Source organism: Drosophila takahashii, chromosome 2R, assembly GCF_030179915.1.
Source record: "Drosophila takahashii strain IR98-3 E-12201 chromosome 2R, DtakHiC1v2, whole genome shotgun sequence".
In the NCBI taxonomy this organism is placed as follows: domain Eukaryota; kingdom Metazoa; phylum Arthropoda; class Insecta; order Diptera; family Drosophilidae; genus Drosophila; species Drosophila takahashii.
The window spans coordinates 3,009,706-3,029,145 of NC_091679.1; the positions used below are offsets into that span (position 1 = coordinate 3,009,706).

At 38.1% G+C, this 19,440-nt stretch overlaps 1 protein-coding gene and 1 long non-coding RNA gene across 3 annotated transcripts; one reads left to right on the top strand and one right to left on the bottom strand.

Moving 5' to 3' along the window:
- Nucleotides 1-2,479: 2,479 nt before the first annotated feature.
- On the bottom strand, nucleotides 2,480-4,014 carry LOC138912799 (uncharacterized). Its single transcript, XM_070214126.1, has 2 exons — nucleotides 2,784-4,014; nucleotides 2,480-2,724 (listed from the first exon to the last, which is right to left on the bottom strand). Exons 1-2 carry the CDS (start codon nucleotides 4,012-4,014, stop codon nucleotides 2,480-2,482), a joined length of 1,476 nt encoding a protein of 491 aa, XP_070070227.1.
- A 4,702-nt stretch (nucleotides 4,015-8,716) lies between these two features.
- On the top strand, nucleotides 8,717-10,459 carry LOC138912573 (uncharacterized). Of its 2 annotated transcripts, none has more exons than XR_011418120.1 (3): nucleotides 8,717-9,064; nucleotides 9,128-9,222; nucleotides 9,287-10,459. It is a non-coding gene; the product is annotated as an uncharacterized lncRNA (long non-coding RNA). The 2 variants fall into 2 exon arrangements; XR_011418119.1 differs by having other exon boundaries at nucleotides 9,290-10,459.
- Nucleotides 10,460-19,440: the final 8,981 nt, after the last annotated feature.

Here is a 19,440-nt window from a genome sequence, read left to right on the forward strand (position 1 = left end):
TCTCCCTGTGTAGTTTTTTACTTCGGCGTAGTCGACGCCGATGTAAGTAAATGGCCTGGAAAAAGAGGCTCGATTAGTCGGAAAATCGCCTATTAATTGGGTTTGCAGTCTTTTTTTATGAATGGTGCACACCTTGCATGAATTCACCATGCCCCTTACCAGATTCTTGACTTTAGGAATCCAATATTTGGATCATACTGCAGGACCTTGGAGGTATGGAACTTTTACTTCGCAACAATCGAAGCTCGAGCGCGTACTCTTCACGCTGGGCAAGTATTAGGTAGGTCCAGTGTTGGGAAAGGTACTGTGTTTTTTTACCTAGGTAAGGTAAAAGGTATTGTCAAAAATAAATACCTAGGTAAGGTAAAGGTACTTAAATTTCCCAGTACCTAGGTAAAGGTAAAAGGTATTTATAAGGTATTTTTTATTTTTTATAATTTTTTTGTTTTGTTCAATGTAATCATTTAAACTTAAAATAAGACTAGTTTTCAGTTTTTAGTCGTCTTAATCAAACAATATCTTTTCATTTCATTTAAATTTAAATGTTTTAATATGTGCATATATTTTTAAACCACGCGGCATGAATAATTTTATGCACGTATCACTTCATTAATGTATTTATGAAACCCTCATGTACATATTTGGCGCGCAAAAATTCCGTATGTAGAAACATTGACTATATATTGTGCATATGCATGTATATGCCGTTTGTTTACGTACATACGGCATTTTTGCGCGCCAAATACACTTTGGTTTAATAAATAAATTGATGTAGTGATGGGAACATACATACGTGCACAAAATTATATAAAAACAAGAGAGAACGCTATAGTCGGGTGCCCCGACTATCAGATACCCGTTACTCAGCTAAAGGGAGTGCGAAAGAGATGGAGAAAAACTTTGATCCGCCGTAACTTTTTAACGAATGGTCCGATTTAAAAAATTTCTTCTACATTTCGATAGGTATTGATAAACACAATAAAACTGCATTTTTACTTTTCCAAAATATTGAAATTTTTAAAATCGTATATATGCGATTGTGGGCGTTAGAGGGGGCGTGGCACCCTTTTGAAACAAACTTGCGCTGCGTAGGAACTCCTAGAATCTGCATGCAAAATGTCAATCTTCTAGCTTTTATAGTTTCCGAGATCTCAGCGTTCATACGGACAGACGGACAGACAGACAGACAGACAGACAGACAGACGGACAGACGGACAGACGGACATGGCTAGATCGACTCGGCTAGTGATCCTGATCAAGAATATATATACTTTATGGGGTCGGAAACGCTTCCTTCTACCTGTTACATACTTTTGCACGAATACAATATACCCTTTTACTCTACGAGTAACGGGTATAAAAACTGCGATTAGTTTTAACTTCACAAAACAAACAATAGAACGGCTGAATTATTAATGCTGCGTTCCGACTATTACAATTCTGAAACGAAACGATACAATGAAACGATACTACAGTGTCGCAGTCAGATTTGGCTATTTTAAATCAGAACAATGTTTAATACCTATGTAAGTACCTTAATAATTCCAAAGGTATATAAAAATAAATACCTAGGTAAGGTAAAAGGTACTCAATTATTTGTATACCTAGGTAAGGTAAAAGGTACCACTAAATTGTACCTAGGTACGTACCTAGGTAAAAGTATCTAGGTATGTCCCAACACTGGGTAGGTCCTCTCAGCCTCCCGGATTTCCCGATTACTGAGCTGCCTATCCGGACTTACCGGAACCTTACGATAGCGATTTAGGAACCTTTGGACAAAAGCTAGGACTCGTAAAGCCTTGTCTAATCTGGAGAAACGTTCAAGGAAATCATCAACGGGGAGCTTTACGAAATGAACCTTCACCGCCCGTCTAAATTAATGACTGGGTGTGGATCCGAAGTTTCCGGCCATTGAGGTTTGGGCAGTTGTAGCCATTGAGGCCCATGCCACCAAGGGGTGGTATCTCCCAACTCTTGCAGGGACACGCCACGACTAGCTAGGTCGGCAGAATTGTGTTCTGATCGCTCATGTGACCAATTTTCAATCTTTGTAGCTTGAGCTATTTTGGTTACGCGGTTGGCTACGAATGTGGTCCAGGAGCAGGCTGGTTTTTTTAACCATGCCAGGACAATGGTGGAATCTGTCCAGCAGAAAATCTCAAAGCTTTCTGACAGCATATTTGAAGGGATGGTGGATGCCATATCTGCCAGCAGTAGGGCACCACATAGCTCGAGTCGGGGGAGGGATACAGTTTTCACAGGGGCAACCCGGGTCTTTGCCGTAAGCAGATTAGTCAATATCTGCTGACCGACTTCAGCCCTGACAAAAGCCCCATAGGCTTTTTGGGAAGCGTCACAGAAACCGTGAAGCTCGATTTTCACCTGGGGCTGGTAACCGACCCATTTCGAACAAGCCATCCAGCGGGATCGAATAGCTTTGCGATCTGGGAGAGAACTTCTCTTTTCGTATAGGAGGACTTCACGGATATTTCTGGGGGCACGAAGTAGAACTCATCGGTGGTTGCTCTCCAGCAAATGCCGGATTTTTGGCTGTGCTTTCGGCATCAATATTCAGGAACTCAGCATGGAGAAGATGCTCATTTGGAATGTCCTTTAAAACCCTCTTGTAGTTGGAAGTCCACTTTCTAAGCGGAAAGCCGGCCGAATTCAAAGCGGTTACTAACTCCTGGATGGTAAGTTTATCTTCTTGTTGAGAATTCGATCCTGCTAAAACATCATTAACATACATGAAGTTGCGGATTATGTGACTGGCTTTTGGAAACTTCTGATCGACGTCATCAGCCAGCTGTTGCAGCACTCGGATGGCGAGATAGGGCGCGCAATTGACATCATCTCGTAATCTCGAATGTCACCTTCCTTGTTTCGGAATAGAATCCTTTGAAAGGGCGTGTGCTTTGGATCGACCCAGATCTGCCTATACATTTTCGTGATGTCCGCACTAAAGACATACTTGAAATAGCGCCACTTTAATATCTGAATCGTTAAGTCAGATTGGAGGACTGGACCGGCATGAAGCACATCGTTCAAGCTAGTCCCATTTGCTGAAGGGCTGGAACCGTTGAATACCACCCGCAGTTTCGTGGTAGTGCTTTCGTGCTTTATCAGCGCATGGTGTGGGAGATAGTAGTTTGGAGAATTGTGAGTGGGCGAAACCTCTCTCATATGGCCTAAATCCAAATATTCTTGTATCACGGAGTTGTACTGCTCATTTAATGGAGTGTCTCTTCGTAAACGATTCTCGTTTCTCAGAAACTGAGCAAGTGCTATAGACCTTGAGAAACCCAACTCAGATCCACAATGATCGGGGTCGCAGAACGGTAACGTCACTACGTACTTCCCGCTCGCGTCTCTAGTTGTGGTTCGTAGAAAATTACTTTCGCAGACGGAATCGGACTCTTTTACCATTTTTGATGGTAGATCTTCCACCTCCCAAAACTTAGTAAGAAGTTTGTGTAAGGACGCCTCATTTGTCTTTGTAACTTGAGTCGTAAAGGCTGAGACTCGGTTGCTAGTGGATATAGACACTGGACCAGTGAGCACCCACCCGAAGATGGTCTCTTGCCCAAAAAAAGATCCGCAGATGTTGGTCTTTGTGCCACTCAGCAGCACGGATGGAAGAATATCAGCTCCCATAAGAACGTCTATCTGGGAACTCTGGAGAAATGTGGGATCTGCCCATTGAAGGTTTGGCAAATCTCTCAGGATATCTTGTGGAATGGAATGTGAGGGTAATCTGCCTGCTAGTTCTGGCAGAACATACGCTGCGGTGTCTAACTGCAGACCCGGCTTAGTAGGAGAACGAATGGAGACATGGCAAAGCCGTGTTGACTGGGCAGAAACGGTCTGATTTAAACCAGACACTTGAGCTTGAATGGAGCGGAACGGCAGATTGGCCAACTTGAAAAGACGCTCCGTAATGAACGTCGCTTCAGATCCCGAGTCGATCAGAGCGCGTGCTCGGAAGTGGGTACCGAGGTGGCAACTATCAATCATTGCCGTGCCCAACAGAACTGCCTTTGAGCCTAAGGCAAATCAGACTTGTAGATTTGAGTGTTCGTCGGGAATGTCTGAGCCTCCCGACGGGGGTTTGGATCTAGGTCTCGCATTTCCAGAGGATCTTTGATTGTTGGAAAAAGGGGCATCGAGGCAAATGCAAAAGCGTGTGATGTCTCTCTCGGCATACGAAACAGCTGTGCGTACTGGAACAATCCCGGAGCTGATGGCCTCTCGCGAAGCAATTCAAGCATAACTGCTTCTTTTTTATGTAGTTTTCCCGCGCCTCGATTGCCATCAGAATGAAGCGAGGGCACAACTGCACTGGGTGACTCTCCTTAGAGCACAAATCGCAGCTCTTTGGTTTGGAGCTCACCTTGGCTTCAAAGGAGTGAAGCTTCTTCGTAACTTGGGAATTTTTGGAAGTTGACGGACCACCAAGACTCTGCTTCATATCCTCAATGGCTTCTAAGGTTCTATACCTATCGCTAAGGAACGCTTTAATTTCATCCCATGTAGGAATATCAGACTTTGATGTAAGGGATTGTTCCCACAAGGAAAGGGTCAGCCTGGGCAATTTATTGGCGCACAGGTATACCAGCAAGCAATCCCAATTTTCTGTTGATATTTTGGAATGGGCTAATGCTGTCAGGCACCCTTGGATGGTGCTCTGAAGTTTTTTATGGAGTGGCCAGTTTCGGCATTAACGGAACTCAAGTTAAATAAGATCTTGAGCTGACTGTTCACTAAAAGTCTTTTGTTTTCGAAACGGTCTCGAAGCGCCTCCCAAGCGGAAGCGAAACCATCATTAGTGAGCGGGGACTTGGCAACAATTGCCTTTGCCTCACCGCTCGTTTTCGCGTTGCGATGGAATAACTTCTCGACCAGCGTCAACCGTGTGTTGTTGACGTAGACGGCAGTGAAAAGGTCCCTGAATGTTGGCCATTTGAGATAGTCTTCCTCGAATACTGCTGTGTCACATGGAGGCAACCGGCACCCAGACGGAATGTACGCGGACTGATTGTCGGTGCTCGACAACGGTTGCTGTGAACTGGCTCGGTCAATTAACTCGCTGAGCTGAACCGCCAGCTCTTCGAATTCTTTCTCGGCTTTGTCCCATAGCGAGCGGACTTGTTCCTTACGGACTTTGCAGGTGTTGACAGACGGAGGTGACGGCTCTGGAGTTTCAATAGTCCGTGATGAACCGCGCGAGGGCTGCAATTGCCATTTCGTTGCTCATTTTTGCCTGAGAACGAGTTGCTAGCGACTTTATGGACTTGGCCTGGATTTGTGACCTAACTTTAGGCGTGAGTGGACTCAGAGACAATCGTTTCTGATTGCTCGTAGGAACGGACAACTTCTTGTTGCCTTCTTGGGTGGCTAATAAAGTTTCGCTCTTTGCCTTCGTTATTGATTTTGGGGCTACTGGGCTTAAGGTGCGCGTGCGAAGAGATGCGGATAGCGATCGCGTTTTATTTGCAGACGGAACTGATAACTTTGTTTTGTCTCCTGGCATTCCCGAAATCGGGTTAACTGGACCAACCTGTCTGGCTTTGTAAAAATTAGACCCGCCCGGAAAAGTCTGTCCTGGAATATGGTCACGCTGTTTCGGATAACCGGGACTGATTCGTGAGGAAAAGGAACGACGAAATGGATAACTTCCGGAAGATACAGGAGCGGCCCCAAATTTTCGAAATCCTAATAGCTGAATGTCAACAATGTCAATGTATAGTGGAGCGACGCGACCAAAAAATCGTATGGAATTAGTTTGATCTTGTTTAAAAAACAAAAACAAAACAAGAGAGAACGCTATAGTCGGGTTGTTGTCCCGACTATCTAATACCCATCACTCGGCTAAAGAGAGTGCGAGGGAGATGGATATATACCATTTTTTTGATTGCGTATAACTTTTTATTGAATGGTCCGATTTGAAAAATGTCTTCTACATTTCGATAGGTATAAGTATACACAACAAAATTGCATTATACTTCTCGGAAATCTTTAAAGGTGTGGGCGCCAGGCAGATTTTAAAATTGTTAGTGGGCGATTGTGGGCGTTAGAGGGGGCGTGGCGCTCGGCTGAAACAAACTTGCGCTGCGTAGGAAGCCCAAGAATATGTGTTGAAAATCTCAACCTTCTAGCTTTAGTAGTTTCCAAGATCTCAGCGTTCATACGGACGTACAGACGGATGGCTAGATCGACTCGGCTAGTGACCCTGATCAAGAATATATATACTTTATAGGGTCGGAAACGCTTCCTTCTCCCTGTTACATACTTTTGCACGAATACTTTTACTCTACGAGTAACGGGTATAAAAATTAATATATCGCAGTGGCTTCTTAGTTTACTCGGTATAGATCGCAAGCGGTCCGCTTTTGTTTCCTATTAGCGTTGCAGCTCCGGTCTACTTTTGGAATATGTGGAAACGGAACACCAATACAAAAACTATTTTTAATTATGAGGAAATAACGCTGATTTGGAAAAATAATATTCTGCAAGATATTTGCAGTTTGTTGCTATGCTGCGAAAATGAGCGGTAGGGATCTGAAAATATACAGGGGTGGTCAAAAGTATTTTCACAAATGTTAATGTTAACTGTACTTATATTTTGAACTTATAATATAAACTTTTGGCACCTATAGAAACAGCACTTCAATCCCTTTAAATGACACAAAAATTTTCTTATTCCATTAAGACCCCTTTGAAAAGTCAGCAAATTTTGCGAAAGTCAAATTGTCAACTTTTTTTCTGGGGCTTAAAACAAAAATGTTTTGTTCCCCAATCAAAATTAATAATAACCGCAAACAAATTTTTTTCAAAATATTTTTCCTTGTATTTTTTATGATTTTTTGAATGGAGACCTCTCAGTAAAATTTTGTATGAAAAGGAAGAAAAAGCGGCTAAAATGGCCATTTTCAAAAAATCATAAAAAATACAAGGAAAAATATTTTGAAATTTTTTTTTGCAGTTATTATTAATTTTGATTTTGGAACAACTTTGCATCAAAACATTTTTGTTTTAAGCCCCAGGGAAAAAGTTGAAAATTTGACTTAAAAAAAAAAATTGTCTAATTTGCTCACTTTTCAAAGGGTTAAGAAAATTTTTGTGTCATTTAAAAGGAATTGAAGTGCTCTTCCATAGGTGCCAAAATGTTTATATTATAAGTTCAAAATATGAGTACAGTTGACATTCAAATTTGTGAAAATACTTTTGACTAGGGTGGTATATATCGCGCACCGTCACGGCTTTCACAAAAAAAGTATTTTATTTATTTTTATTTTAATGGATGTGAGCCGACGGTGTGTGCGAATTACCGCAGCTGAAATAAATATCATGCAAATTCTGGAAAGGCGTGTCGTAGTGATGGGTTCGGTGGACACCAGTTATGTTGTTATATGTATAATATATAATAAATAGTGTTCGGTGGAAACAAGTTATTTTGCAAATGTATAATATAATAAAAAATGGATGTTGAAATTTTTGTAGGGTGTGCTGGGTGAACACATGTGCGTTTCTCCTTTGTGTACATATGTTGCGGAGGACGGGCAGATGTACGTATTAATTCGCATGCATCAGGATTATATGTTTTTACTTTGGGATATATGTGTTTGTGGGAGCTCGGCAATATGTGTATTAATTTTATATTTTATTCGGAAATTATAAATGATAAAGGCTGTATTTTAAACTAGCTGTACCCGGCGCGACTTCGTTCGCTTAAAATTAGTTTTGAGTAGGGTTGTCAAGACTTTCCCATTTCCACACCACCCCTGAGGTCCAATTAGTCCTATTCCACTGAAACTTTCTGGTTTAATAATGTTAATTAATAGATTACTTTAAAACCTCTTTGTAAACAACATTTTTAGAAGATCCTTTAGGAGCGAGAATAATAAGGCTACTGGCAGAGCTAACTCTAGAGCATGCGACATAAAATTGTCCATGAGAGAAGCAATCTTCTCTAAGATCTAGTCCAGCCAGCTTCAATTTATTGCAAACTTTATTGCAAACCAAACTTTTAGAGGGAATTGTAGCCTTTTAAACTGAAATGGCAGACTGGATGGTATTAATGGGATCCTGGGTAGAAACACTCTTTCCCCCTTCGCGCATCCCGTAAATACTGTTGCTTCAATTACATTCTTATGAAGACCTTTTATCTGCAATCGTGTCCCATTGCATAACTTTGGGGGACTTTAATTTCGCATTAACATTACGTGTGCTCCAATCCTAAGAGACAGATTATGCTGAGGAATTCCTGGAGGATTCAAAGAATTTAAAAATTCAAAAGGGTAATGAACAGCATTATCAGCATCAGGAACAGAGTCGACCGATTAATAGGAGACTTCTAAGCCATCAAATGAGTTTAGCAATAAATTATTAACAGTAGTTGCTCTTTCATTTTTCGTTGTCAAAATGGCGCGCTCAGATAGCCAATCTAAGCTTTTACTTGATATGTTAGAAATGTCAGGAAATATTTGGGATGTAAGGTCTTGAACGTTTTTGACTACATTTCCTTAGCGTTATAACTATTTTTCCATCAACTGTTTCGTGAGCGCTGGTTTTTTTTATCTTTGGCCTTAAAAATTAAGATTTTAAACAGGCCTTTATTTCGTCAGCTCTTGCACCTTGTAATGGTCGGTTCTGGGTACAGTCAGTGGTTTTCTCTCCTATTCTTGTAGTTTTGGAGTAGAAAATAATTTTAGAAATAATTAATTATAATTATTTAAAATTCGATCAAATTCCGCCGTAGGGTGACCCATTTCTCTGCCCGTTTCGAAAATTCACAGCGCATGCAAAATAGTGGTTTATCGAAACGCATCTCTTTAACCTTCGGATGGGCGAGATAAGGTTCGTAAGCCGATCTTACTGTCTTTCCGTTTCAAGTCGTGTCACTGAGCAGTTCTAATCGCCCCCAGTCTTTGATAAATAAAGCCATTGCACAGAAACGTGGAAGAATTTAAAAGTCCACAATCCATAGGCATCCGTTGCCATAAATACTAATCAGTGATTAGAAACAACCCATCTCAGCTCAAAAAGTGTTAACTAACCCTACAAGGTAAATATTCGCGATTATTTTTGAACAAAATGAAGTGAATCCTAACCTAACCTTTTTAAATAGAGGACAGACACCTTTTAGCTAACAGCAAAAGCTGGCTAAAACCCGTCTATAGGATCCCATCAAACTCTTCTAGTGGCAGAACCAAAAATTTTCGAGTAAGTGACCTTTTTGTGATTATCACAGGCCCCCCCATCTAATAAACCTGTCCCATTTTACTAGCAGCGCAGTCTTCGTATGATCACCCTGAAGTTGTCCCCAAAGAAGCTCTGTCTTCGGGATCGGCAAACAGCGTAAGCAGTCAACCGAGGTGTGGCAGAAAACTACATATAGCAATATCCACGTGCGGTAAACCTTGCCCCGGCATCTGCCCCCTCACCTGGCTCACCTGGCTTACTGCCGCCAAACCTCGTTCACTGGCATACGAAGACAAGCCTTCAGACAACTGCAGCGACCAAATTTCGACCCTTTTGTGGCCATAGTGGCCAACACAACCTTACAAACGTGGGAAAATTAGCAAACTAAATTATTCTAAGTGACAAACTAAAAACAATCAATACATAATCCAGCAATCAACAAAAACCTCTCACGACAACAACAACCAGCAAAAAGAGTGCAAATTGGAATCGAACATCCAGCAAATATAAAGGAGTCTATATAAGAAACATAACCAAAGTGCATCTATACACCCATCAACCCTCTGGAGCGACGTGAAGACCTTCATCAAGCAACCTGAGTGGGTGAGTTTTCGCAGTGTATTTTAAAATATAATAACAGCCAAGGTGAAGTGCGAAAAATTCGAGCAATAAATACATACATGCAAACGTAAAAGAAAAATCAGTAAAAATAAAATCCAATGTAAACATGTTAAACGTAAATCCAAATTAAAACAAAAGCAAACCTGAAAAACGAAAAGAAGATCTCAGAAAGAATACAACCCAAAATCATGTAGCCCGTTTGCGAAAACAGTGCAGAACGATCACGTAAAACAGTCATGCCGTTCTTAGATAACGCTCATGAATTTGTGTTGTTGTGATTCCGATCGTTATGCACCGTTGTCTTTGCCTTGGCTGGTTAGACTATTGAATTTGCTAATTGTTTTGATTACCATTGCTATGCACATATATTCACATTTATTTCAGCTGGTGTTGTTATGAGAATTTTGATTGATTTTAGAGGAATTGTAAAGTAAATTAAAGTACAGTCAACAACAATGAACATGAATTAATATCTATTGAAAAAAAAGAATTAAACCTTACTATTGAATTAAGTGCCTTGCCTACAAATTAGAAAACGATAAATGAATAATTATTGGCAAACGAATTAACCCGAAAATTCTTCCTGTATATTAAAATAAGTCCCACCTTCGTTTAATAAGCGAACAAAAAAATAGGAAGTTATTTACCATGAAGTTGTCTTTTACTTTTAACACCGTCAATGATGAATAATTAAATAATGTACATACCTTGAAATATGAATTGCTAAGATTTTTAAAAGACGTGGGGGTATAACTAAATAAAAGAGGGAGAATTAACATTTGGGTTTCATCGGCAACGAGAAACATGGTTGGGTGGGTTAAGAAATCTTGTGGCCCCTAACATAATCGCCACCCCCTTTTCTATTCTTTGAGGATCACCCTTTTCTAGTAGTTTGTTTGACCGGTATCTAGTTACTTCGCCTGAAAGAAGGTTTGTTTTGTTTTTAGGGACTCTATAAAGTAAAATTTAGTAGTGTCGTGTTTAGGCTTCGGCAAGAACCTACCCCACCCCGAAATGAGCTACCGTTTAAAGGGTCCCGCAGCCGCCGATTGTCTCTAAACACTCAAATTGTTGTCCAGCAACATCTACACGCAACACGCTACAACCTCGTGGCACAACAGGAAGGGTTTGGCGAAAGTCTCCAGCTAGCAGGACTGTAATACCACCGATCAACATAGTATTCTCATTAATATCTTGCAGGGTTCTATTTATGGCTTCAAGCCCACCTTTTTGTGACATGGTGCACTCATCCCAAACAATTAACTTACAATCTTTAAACACCGCAGCCATATTACATTGCTTTGAAATAGAGCAATTAGGTGTTTCTAAATTAACTAAATCCAAAGAAAGTTTAATATGTATAATAATAAAAATAGCCCTCTTCTAATTGCCTGCTTCTCACTCCCAAAAATCGAATTGTGGCAAGGGAGAGCAAGTGTATTTTTTGCATACGCCTCTTCTAATACTTGCGATATTAATTTGTTAAATCGTCGATGAAAATATATATCACCTTTTTAGATTCCTTAAAAACATATATTAAGTTCAGATTGTTTAAACAAATATAATAAATGAATGTGATCCAAGTAAAAGTGGTGAACTTGTATATTTTTTTATCAGTTACAATGTTATCAATGCAATTTTAATTTGCGCACAAATATGTATACTTGTATAGTAGCACCAAACGGGGTTTAATATTAAGCACACTTTATTTATTCGACCGTTCTCTTTTAGTTCTTATTCGCAATTGCCCGATTTTACATAGCGTCGGTTTTAACATTAGATAACGCGAAGTTGCGATCAGCACTGATATTGACCATTTTTCAGAGTTGCCAGATTGGCAACTATCTAACAGCTGATAATTTTAAATGCTAACGACTATTAAACATCTAACCGTTACTTTCGAATACTACTTATACATATTTACATAATGGGGTTATACACTCTAATACATATCCATAACCGTGTATACTCGTACATACTAATAATATAGCCAGTGACTTATCCTACTACACTTGTTTGTAAATTGTAATTTGTTGTTTTAAAATTTGTGGTTTTGAATAAAACGAAAACATTTGTATACACAAAAGTAGCGAAGTAACTTATTATTTTCCGATTCCACATTTGATTGATAATTATTAAAACTCGCCAAATTTTGCATTGGCTGAAAGGAAATGAATAATTTTATTTGTATTTAAGCACATTCCCAGCGGGAAAGTGAGAAGTTGGTTTTTGTGTTCTTGAAATCCTGTTCCTTTTCGCAGGCGGCGGTGTGGGGATAGATCATTTCTGAGCGCTAAATGGGGGTGGGTTTCTGAGTAGCATCAATATCAGGCCACTTATGCGCTGTGTGATTTCTGTGGCACTACGATTATAATATTTTTTAACAAAAAAAGTACCAACTTATAATATTTAAAAATCCTATGATTAACACCAAAACCAAAAGACTTGTTCTCACATTTAGTTTTAATTTTTAGTAATTTTAAAATTCGTAGAAAAAATATTAATAATTGTTAATCAAAAAAATTAAACTATATAACTATTATCATAATGTCTATAATGATAATATTAATTTATTTTACTCAACATTTTTCAAATAATAATAAGAATGAATGTGGGATTCAACACAATTATAGAGAAAAGACGGTAAGAGGATTAAAATATTTGATCACATTTATCAAGGAATTACATTCAGTTACAAAGAAAACTATTATTGTTTTTTACATTTTTAAACATTTTCTGTGAAATAAAATAATTTGATCGTCGGATCGTGGCCTAAGCCATTTTTAAGTGTTGTTAAAATATAAAAAATCGTGTTGGTGGTATTGATAACACGAAAAATGCCTAATATACCTATAATATACGTAACTTTTAATGATTACGGTCCCTGAAAAGTATTGTTTAAACGAAATATTTATTCGGCGCCAAAGTGTGACCCAACTTTACAACGAAATTTACACCAAAGCTATCTGCATTTTGTATGGTATTATCAAGAATATAATGCAGGGTCACATCATTTTTAAATTTGTTGGAAAAAGTGAAAAAAAAGTGAAAATAGTTAATTTTAATCTAAAAAACAATAAAAAGGTGAGTGATAAAATAAATGTTGTCTTTTTATAATCTTTATTTCAGCGCACTGTGGGGCGCCTAGAACAAAAAGCCTGCCAAAATGGTTTTTTTTTTTAAGATTTTCCAAAATGTTGCAATGCAACTTTAAAAACAATTCAATTCTCTATACAAATCCAAAGGAAAGAGTGATCTGTGATGAATGGTTCTCCCACTACAGATTTATAAAGTGGATTTTTCGAAACATAATTTTAGCCAATAAGAAAAAAAGGTATTTTTACACATCTTTGAAATTTTTCTGAAAGCGCCCAAGGGCCTAAGTTGTATATGTAACGATTGAAATTTTAAGAGCAACCAATTCTTAAAATATTAAAAAAACTATAAAAATTTTAGATACATAATTACCCTTTTTTTTTATTTTTTAAAAGGAGTCCAAAAAAATTGGGATTTTTTGGATATTTTTAGACGTAAAGTAGTGTTACACCCTAGATCCCCGTTTAATTCTTTTTTTTAAAAAAAGTTTAGATATTTAACTACATTTTCTGAAAAAATTAGCCTGCCCTTTTGTGCCTCTTCTGAGAAAACCGCAGTTTAAGTTAGCAAGTCAGCCCTGGTTATCCGCGCGCCCTAACATCATGAAGATATTTTACTTATGTGAAGGTATTGATCAAGATAATGATAAATTAATAAACAAATTTGGGTTTATTATTTTAAATTATGTTATTTTACTAAAAATACAGATATGAAATAAATACCGGTTTCTACCAGTTTTTTTTTTAAATAAGCTATATTTCCTTGATTGATTCTATGTCATCTATAAGATATCATTGACCAATTAAAAAAAAAGGTAAGCATAGAGCTAAAATGATAAATTATGCCTTAATCCCAATTTATATGAACCAATATTGAAATAGAACCGAGACATTCCCCTTTGTAATAAGCGTTTATATGGCAGCTATAAGATATAGTTGACCGATTTGAATAATTTTTTTTTTCAAAAATCAAGTTAAATTAAAAAAAAATATTGGGAAACTTAGAACCCTATAAGTAATTTATTTATATTTTTTTTCTTAAAAAAACAATTTATTTTTTCTTAAAAATTTTCTAAAAAAATGTCACTAAAAAAATTCACCTTATGATGTTTTTTTACATATTTAATTGCCTTCAACAATGCCCCATCAAAAGATATTCGATATAGTGCTCCGCAGATTTAAGGCAGACTTTTGGCTTTTTCGCCCCACTGTGCAGCGTTACAAAAGTTAGTATCACAGATATTTTCGCCATTAATAAATATACGCCTCCGGATGCTATCTTCAACACAAATTCTGCATTTTAGTGACACTTGAAATGTTTTTAATCTTTACCAGTGGTAAATGTTGTGAGGTGATCATTAAATGGTTGTATAAATAGTACTTAAGGACTAACTTAGTTGTTTAACTTAATCAAAATATTACATTTATTTCAGCCAGGCCGACTGAGACTTCTTGGGACCAGAAGTGTTGCGCCTGCGTTTGTCATATTTTATTTTTTCTTCTCATAGTTTTTGATATAGATACCCGACATAAAACAACTGAACAGAGGGTAAATGATCGGTCATGGCAAACCAGGCATAATTTCTGGAGAGATCCTTTAATTTTGTGCGGAGACCTAATAATGGTAATTACTCTTATTAACATTCCTGGTCTTACATTCATATCTAAATTATTTTTGAATTTTTCAGAAGACAGACAAGAAATGGATATCTAAGAACTGCATTCGGCCAAGCAAAACCCGGGAATGCTTCAGGCATTAAAAATTTTTAGTTCCAATGCTTCGATTGTAAATATTATTAATAAATACACAAACAAATATTACAAAAAAAAAAGATTTTTATTGTGGAAAATCAGATACTGCAAAGCAGTGCAAAACCAAAACTGCGAGGGTCTGGAAAAACCAAAACTGGGAGGGTGTAGAAAAGCAGATATTGCAAGTGGAGGAAAACCATAACTGGGTACGTGTGGAAAATCTATAATGCGGGAAGTCGAAAAACCAGTGGATTTTGTCCTGCATTCTTCTGCCAGAGATCCAGATAGAAACCTCATTTCCCCCTTACTTTTTGTGTCACCCCGTGTATTTTGAAACCAGAGATGGAAGAAATGTAAGGTGTGAATGAGGTTTTGTCCCTTCCGCTTGTATGGAGAAACCTCTTGAAAATATGTTATTTTCCAGAGGAATTTTCCCGGTGGGTGGAAGAAATGTAAGGGGTGAATGAGGTTTTGTCCCTTCCGCTTGTATGGAGAAACCTCTTGAAAATATGTTATTTTCCAGAGGAATTTTCCCGGTGGGATAAACACACATTGTGTGTATGTATTGTATTGTACATGTATTGTACAAATCAAAACATATCAAAATATACATACGTATTTGGGCAAAAGTTCGAATCTTAAGATATTTAACTTGGAAAAATTTTGGCTTTGCTTACAGAATTTTTAGTATTTTTTATCTTTTTCATGGTGGAAATTAAATAAGGCTCTTACTTCTGCTACAAAATGAAAAATATTTTTTGAAAAATAAAACCTAAGCATTTGATCCACAGGACTGACTATTGATCGAATATCATATTGATAGGAACAGCAGTTTAAGTTTTTAAAATTCAAAACAAATTTTAACTTAAATTGCCCTTTTCCCCTCCCCCTTCCGCACAGCACTACCCCTACCCCACGACAGTTTTCTTGGCTGCTGCTCTCTCGGCCGTCGCTCTCTTGCCATCCGCTCTCTGGGTTTCGCTCTCTCGGCAGGCTCCCACAAAATGCAACGCAATAACTTAGGAAATCTAAATAAATTCGTTAAAAATACTTTAAAAAAATGTTAAAAACTTAAAAAATTAAACTTAAGCAATTGGGCCATAGAATAACTATTGAGCCAAAACTCATCTTGATCGGAGCAGCGGTTTAGATTTTTTAAATCGAAAAGTTAATTTTAAATGTAGCCCCCAAATTATGGGGGATATCGAAATTTCTTTTAGATTTCTAATTAGGCCCTTTCAAGACCTAAAATTCTGCAGAATCAAAATTTCGAAATTCCAACCACTTTAGAAGTTAAGCTTAAATAAATCTAATGATTTTTTGCTCTAAATATGGATATTAGAGCTGTTTGGTGCCACTGGGGGGACATGTCGGACCTTAGTGGGCGCCTACGCCCCCAATGGAATACTGTGAAAAAATTTGGCTGCTCTAGCTCTTATGGTTTAGGCTGTGGTCGTATCCCCCTAAAAATCGGTCTTTCATTTTATAATCTTTAGAGATGTCGAGTTGGAAAAAAAAAGGGAAAACTATCGATGGCACTATCGCCACTATCGATGGGTTGGCATTATCGAGCCGCCATCGATGGCAGCAGACACCTTCGATAGTGGCCCATCTACTATGGTGGCATCGATAGTGCTCTTCTTACATTCCACATTGGGATGAATTGCCTATTTTTTTGACATAACCTCCAATTTTGAAGGTATGGTTTTCAATTTTTTTTTTACATACTATAGTGAAATTTCGGTTTTCATTATTTTTAGATTTTGACCGCGCTTAACCCTCTAGTGCCCAAGACCGCCTCCATACGGGTAAGGTTTAAAAGACCGTTATTTTAATCTTTTCATTCCTTTTGACTCGGTTTTGCGTTTTTTCTAATTCGGGGAAGTCCAAAAATTAAGTTCGTTGCATTTGGAATACATACTAGAGCTTGCGCAAGCTGCTGTAGTCATTTGAAGCAGAAAATTTGTGCAACTCGGATGAAATAATTATTTGCAAATTAAGTGCAAAATATAACTATTTTTTTAAAATATTATAAAAAGTTTGTTGCTGGAAAAAAAAATTGTACCGTGTTGCTGATAGTCTCAAGGACTCAAAAAACAAAACCCACACTAAAAATACGATTTTGTTAGCTTTCTATAGCTTTTATAAGGTATCCCGTCTAGAGGCGGTCTTGGGACAATTCGGGAAAAAAAAATTATAAGGTATGTTTGAAAGTGGAACAACCTATGACATATTTAAGTACAAATAATTGCTTCAGTAGACATGGAGCGACGACAAGTGAATAAGATATCAGCTCTTTCCGACGTGGAGATTGAAAAATTTTTAAATTGATACGGACGGAGAAGAAGAATTGGAGGAAGATTTGACTGATGATGTTTGCGAGGCAGCGCGTCCTGTCAATGAGGAAGATGAAGAAGCGATTGAGAAAGTTATACATATGTCGGATTCTATGTGGGCTAGAGAGATTTGTGTAACTTCAAGCGGAAGTCCTACTCCTTTTGCAAAATTGTTGTCACCCTCAAGTTCGATTGCATCCAATTCACCTTAAGCACAGAAACGCAAACGCAAAGCGCCTGCTGAGCAAAATATTGCTCATGTTATAGCAAGCACAATAGCTGAATGTGTAGGATCTGTTTGGGCTATAGACCCAAAATCACCGCTTTTCAAAAAGATGTTGTGGCGCCAAACGAACCTAGTCATGGATAAATCTGCAATATCCTTTAATGAGCCTGACCTCGGCGCACTTAAAAATCTGGATACGCCATTCAAGTGTTTTCAATTCTTTTTGAGTGATACTATAATTGAGCATTTCACGCAGCAAACAAATTTGTATGCTGCCCAAAAGGATGTCAATACTTCGTTTTCTACAACCAATTTAGAAATTCGAAAATTTATTGGCATTTTATTTTATATGTCAGTTTTTCGCTACCCAAATGTCCGTTCATATTGGGGGGAGTACGCATTTGGAACAATTCAGAACACAATGTCAAGAAATCGCTTTGAAAAAATACTAGGTAATTTGCATTTTAATGATAATAGTAAGTTGCCCTCCAAGGATTCTACTGACCACGATCCTTTATACAAAATACGGCCGCTCGTGAATCACTTCAATGAGAAGTTTCAGTCAGTTCCGATGCGCCTACTCTTATCTGTTGACGAACAAATGTGTGCAACGAAGATGAAGACCTTTCTTAGACAATATTTACCAGACAAACAGCACAAATGGGGAGTGAAATTCTTCAATTTGTGTGACTCTTCTGGCTTTTTCTATAATTTCGAGATATATTGTGGAGCAGGTGACAACGTTGTTCAAACTGGCTCACCAGATCTTGTTGCAGCAGCAAATGTAGTTGTTCGATTGTCACGCAATGTTCCGGATTTTAAAAACCAGATTATCTACTTTGACAATTATTATACTTCTTTGCCGCTTCTTGTATATCTCAAGTCCCGGGGAATATTTTCTTTGGGAACTATTCGCTCGAATCGCATTCCAAATTGTAAGCTGCCATCTGACAGCGACCTCAAGAAACAAGTGGGTGGATATTCTACAGAATTTTGTGGATCTGTATCAGGAGTCGAACTGTCTTTGACGATTTGTAAGAACAACAAGGCAGTACGACTTGCTTCGACTTACACGGGCACAAAGCCTTTCCTGAATGAAACGAATTCAAAAGATCAGGTTTCACGTTTTATTCGTTCCGAAAAAAAGTACGTTGACATAAATTGCCCAAATGTAATCCACGAATACAACAGCCACATGGGTGGTGTCAAATTAATGGACGGACTAATTGGTCGATATAAAATTCCCGTACAGAGCAACAAGTATACAAATCGACTATTTACACATGCTTGATTTAGCCATGGTAAACGCTTACATTTTGTTCCACCGAATAAACCAGCCGGACGCTAATAACACAAAATACCAATTGCCAAACTTCCGGTCAGAGGTTGCAAATGTGCTTTGCATGCTACAAACTCCTTATCTGCCAAAAAGACCCACTCGCCCGCGACAAGTTGATGGAAAATAAATGTACAGGGAAGAAAACTTTCCTTCCGATTAATGATGTACGTTATGATAAAGTCGAGCATTTTCCAATTTGTTTATCACGCGCTGACAAAAAAACCTGTAAGCTTCCTGGTTGTACATCGGAAACTCAAATCGAGCCGCAAATCGAGTATTACTATTAAAGAGTAGTTGTCGATTTCCGTCATGTTCCCCCAGCCCAAACCATAAGACCTAAAATTCTGGAAAAAATTGGGTTTTTTTTTTGGTTGCGGGGGGCCTCTTTGGTAGCACGTTGTTTTTGTTTCTCGCAGCACTCACGAACGTCAGCAAAAGCAGAGCGAGAGAGTAGTAAGCAGAGAGAGAGTCATTTGAAGCGAAAGAGAGGCGGCCAATGTTTTTTTTCTGGCTTAGAAACACCTGATAAAATTTGTACTATTTGGATACCAAAACGCATGCAATTCTAAGTCAAAGTGTGTAGCCAACCCATTAAATGCATAAGGAATTTTTGTTTTGATTTTAAAAAAATTTTGGATTGGGTTTCAAGGGGAGAGCAGGGAAAAACTTTCAGTCGTCACATTTGCATGTGAGAAACGCAATGACAGAAACACACATCGATAAATTGGCATGTACATAAGTATGTAATGATTAAATTAGGATAAAATAACGGATCACCCAATGCATGCCACTCTAAATCAAATATTTTGCAAACATTTAAATTATGTTAAAGACGATTGGCGCACGAAGAAAATTGTTGGCAAATTTCGT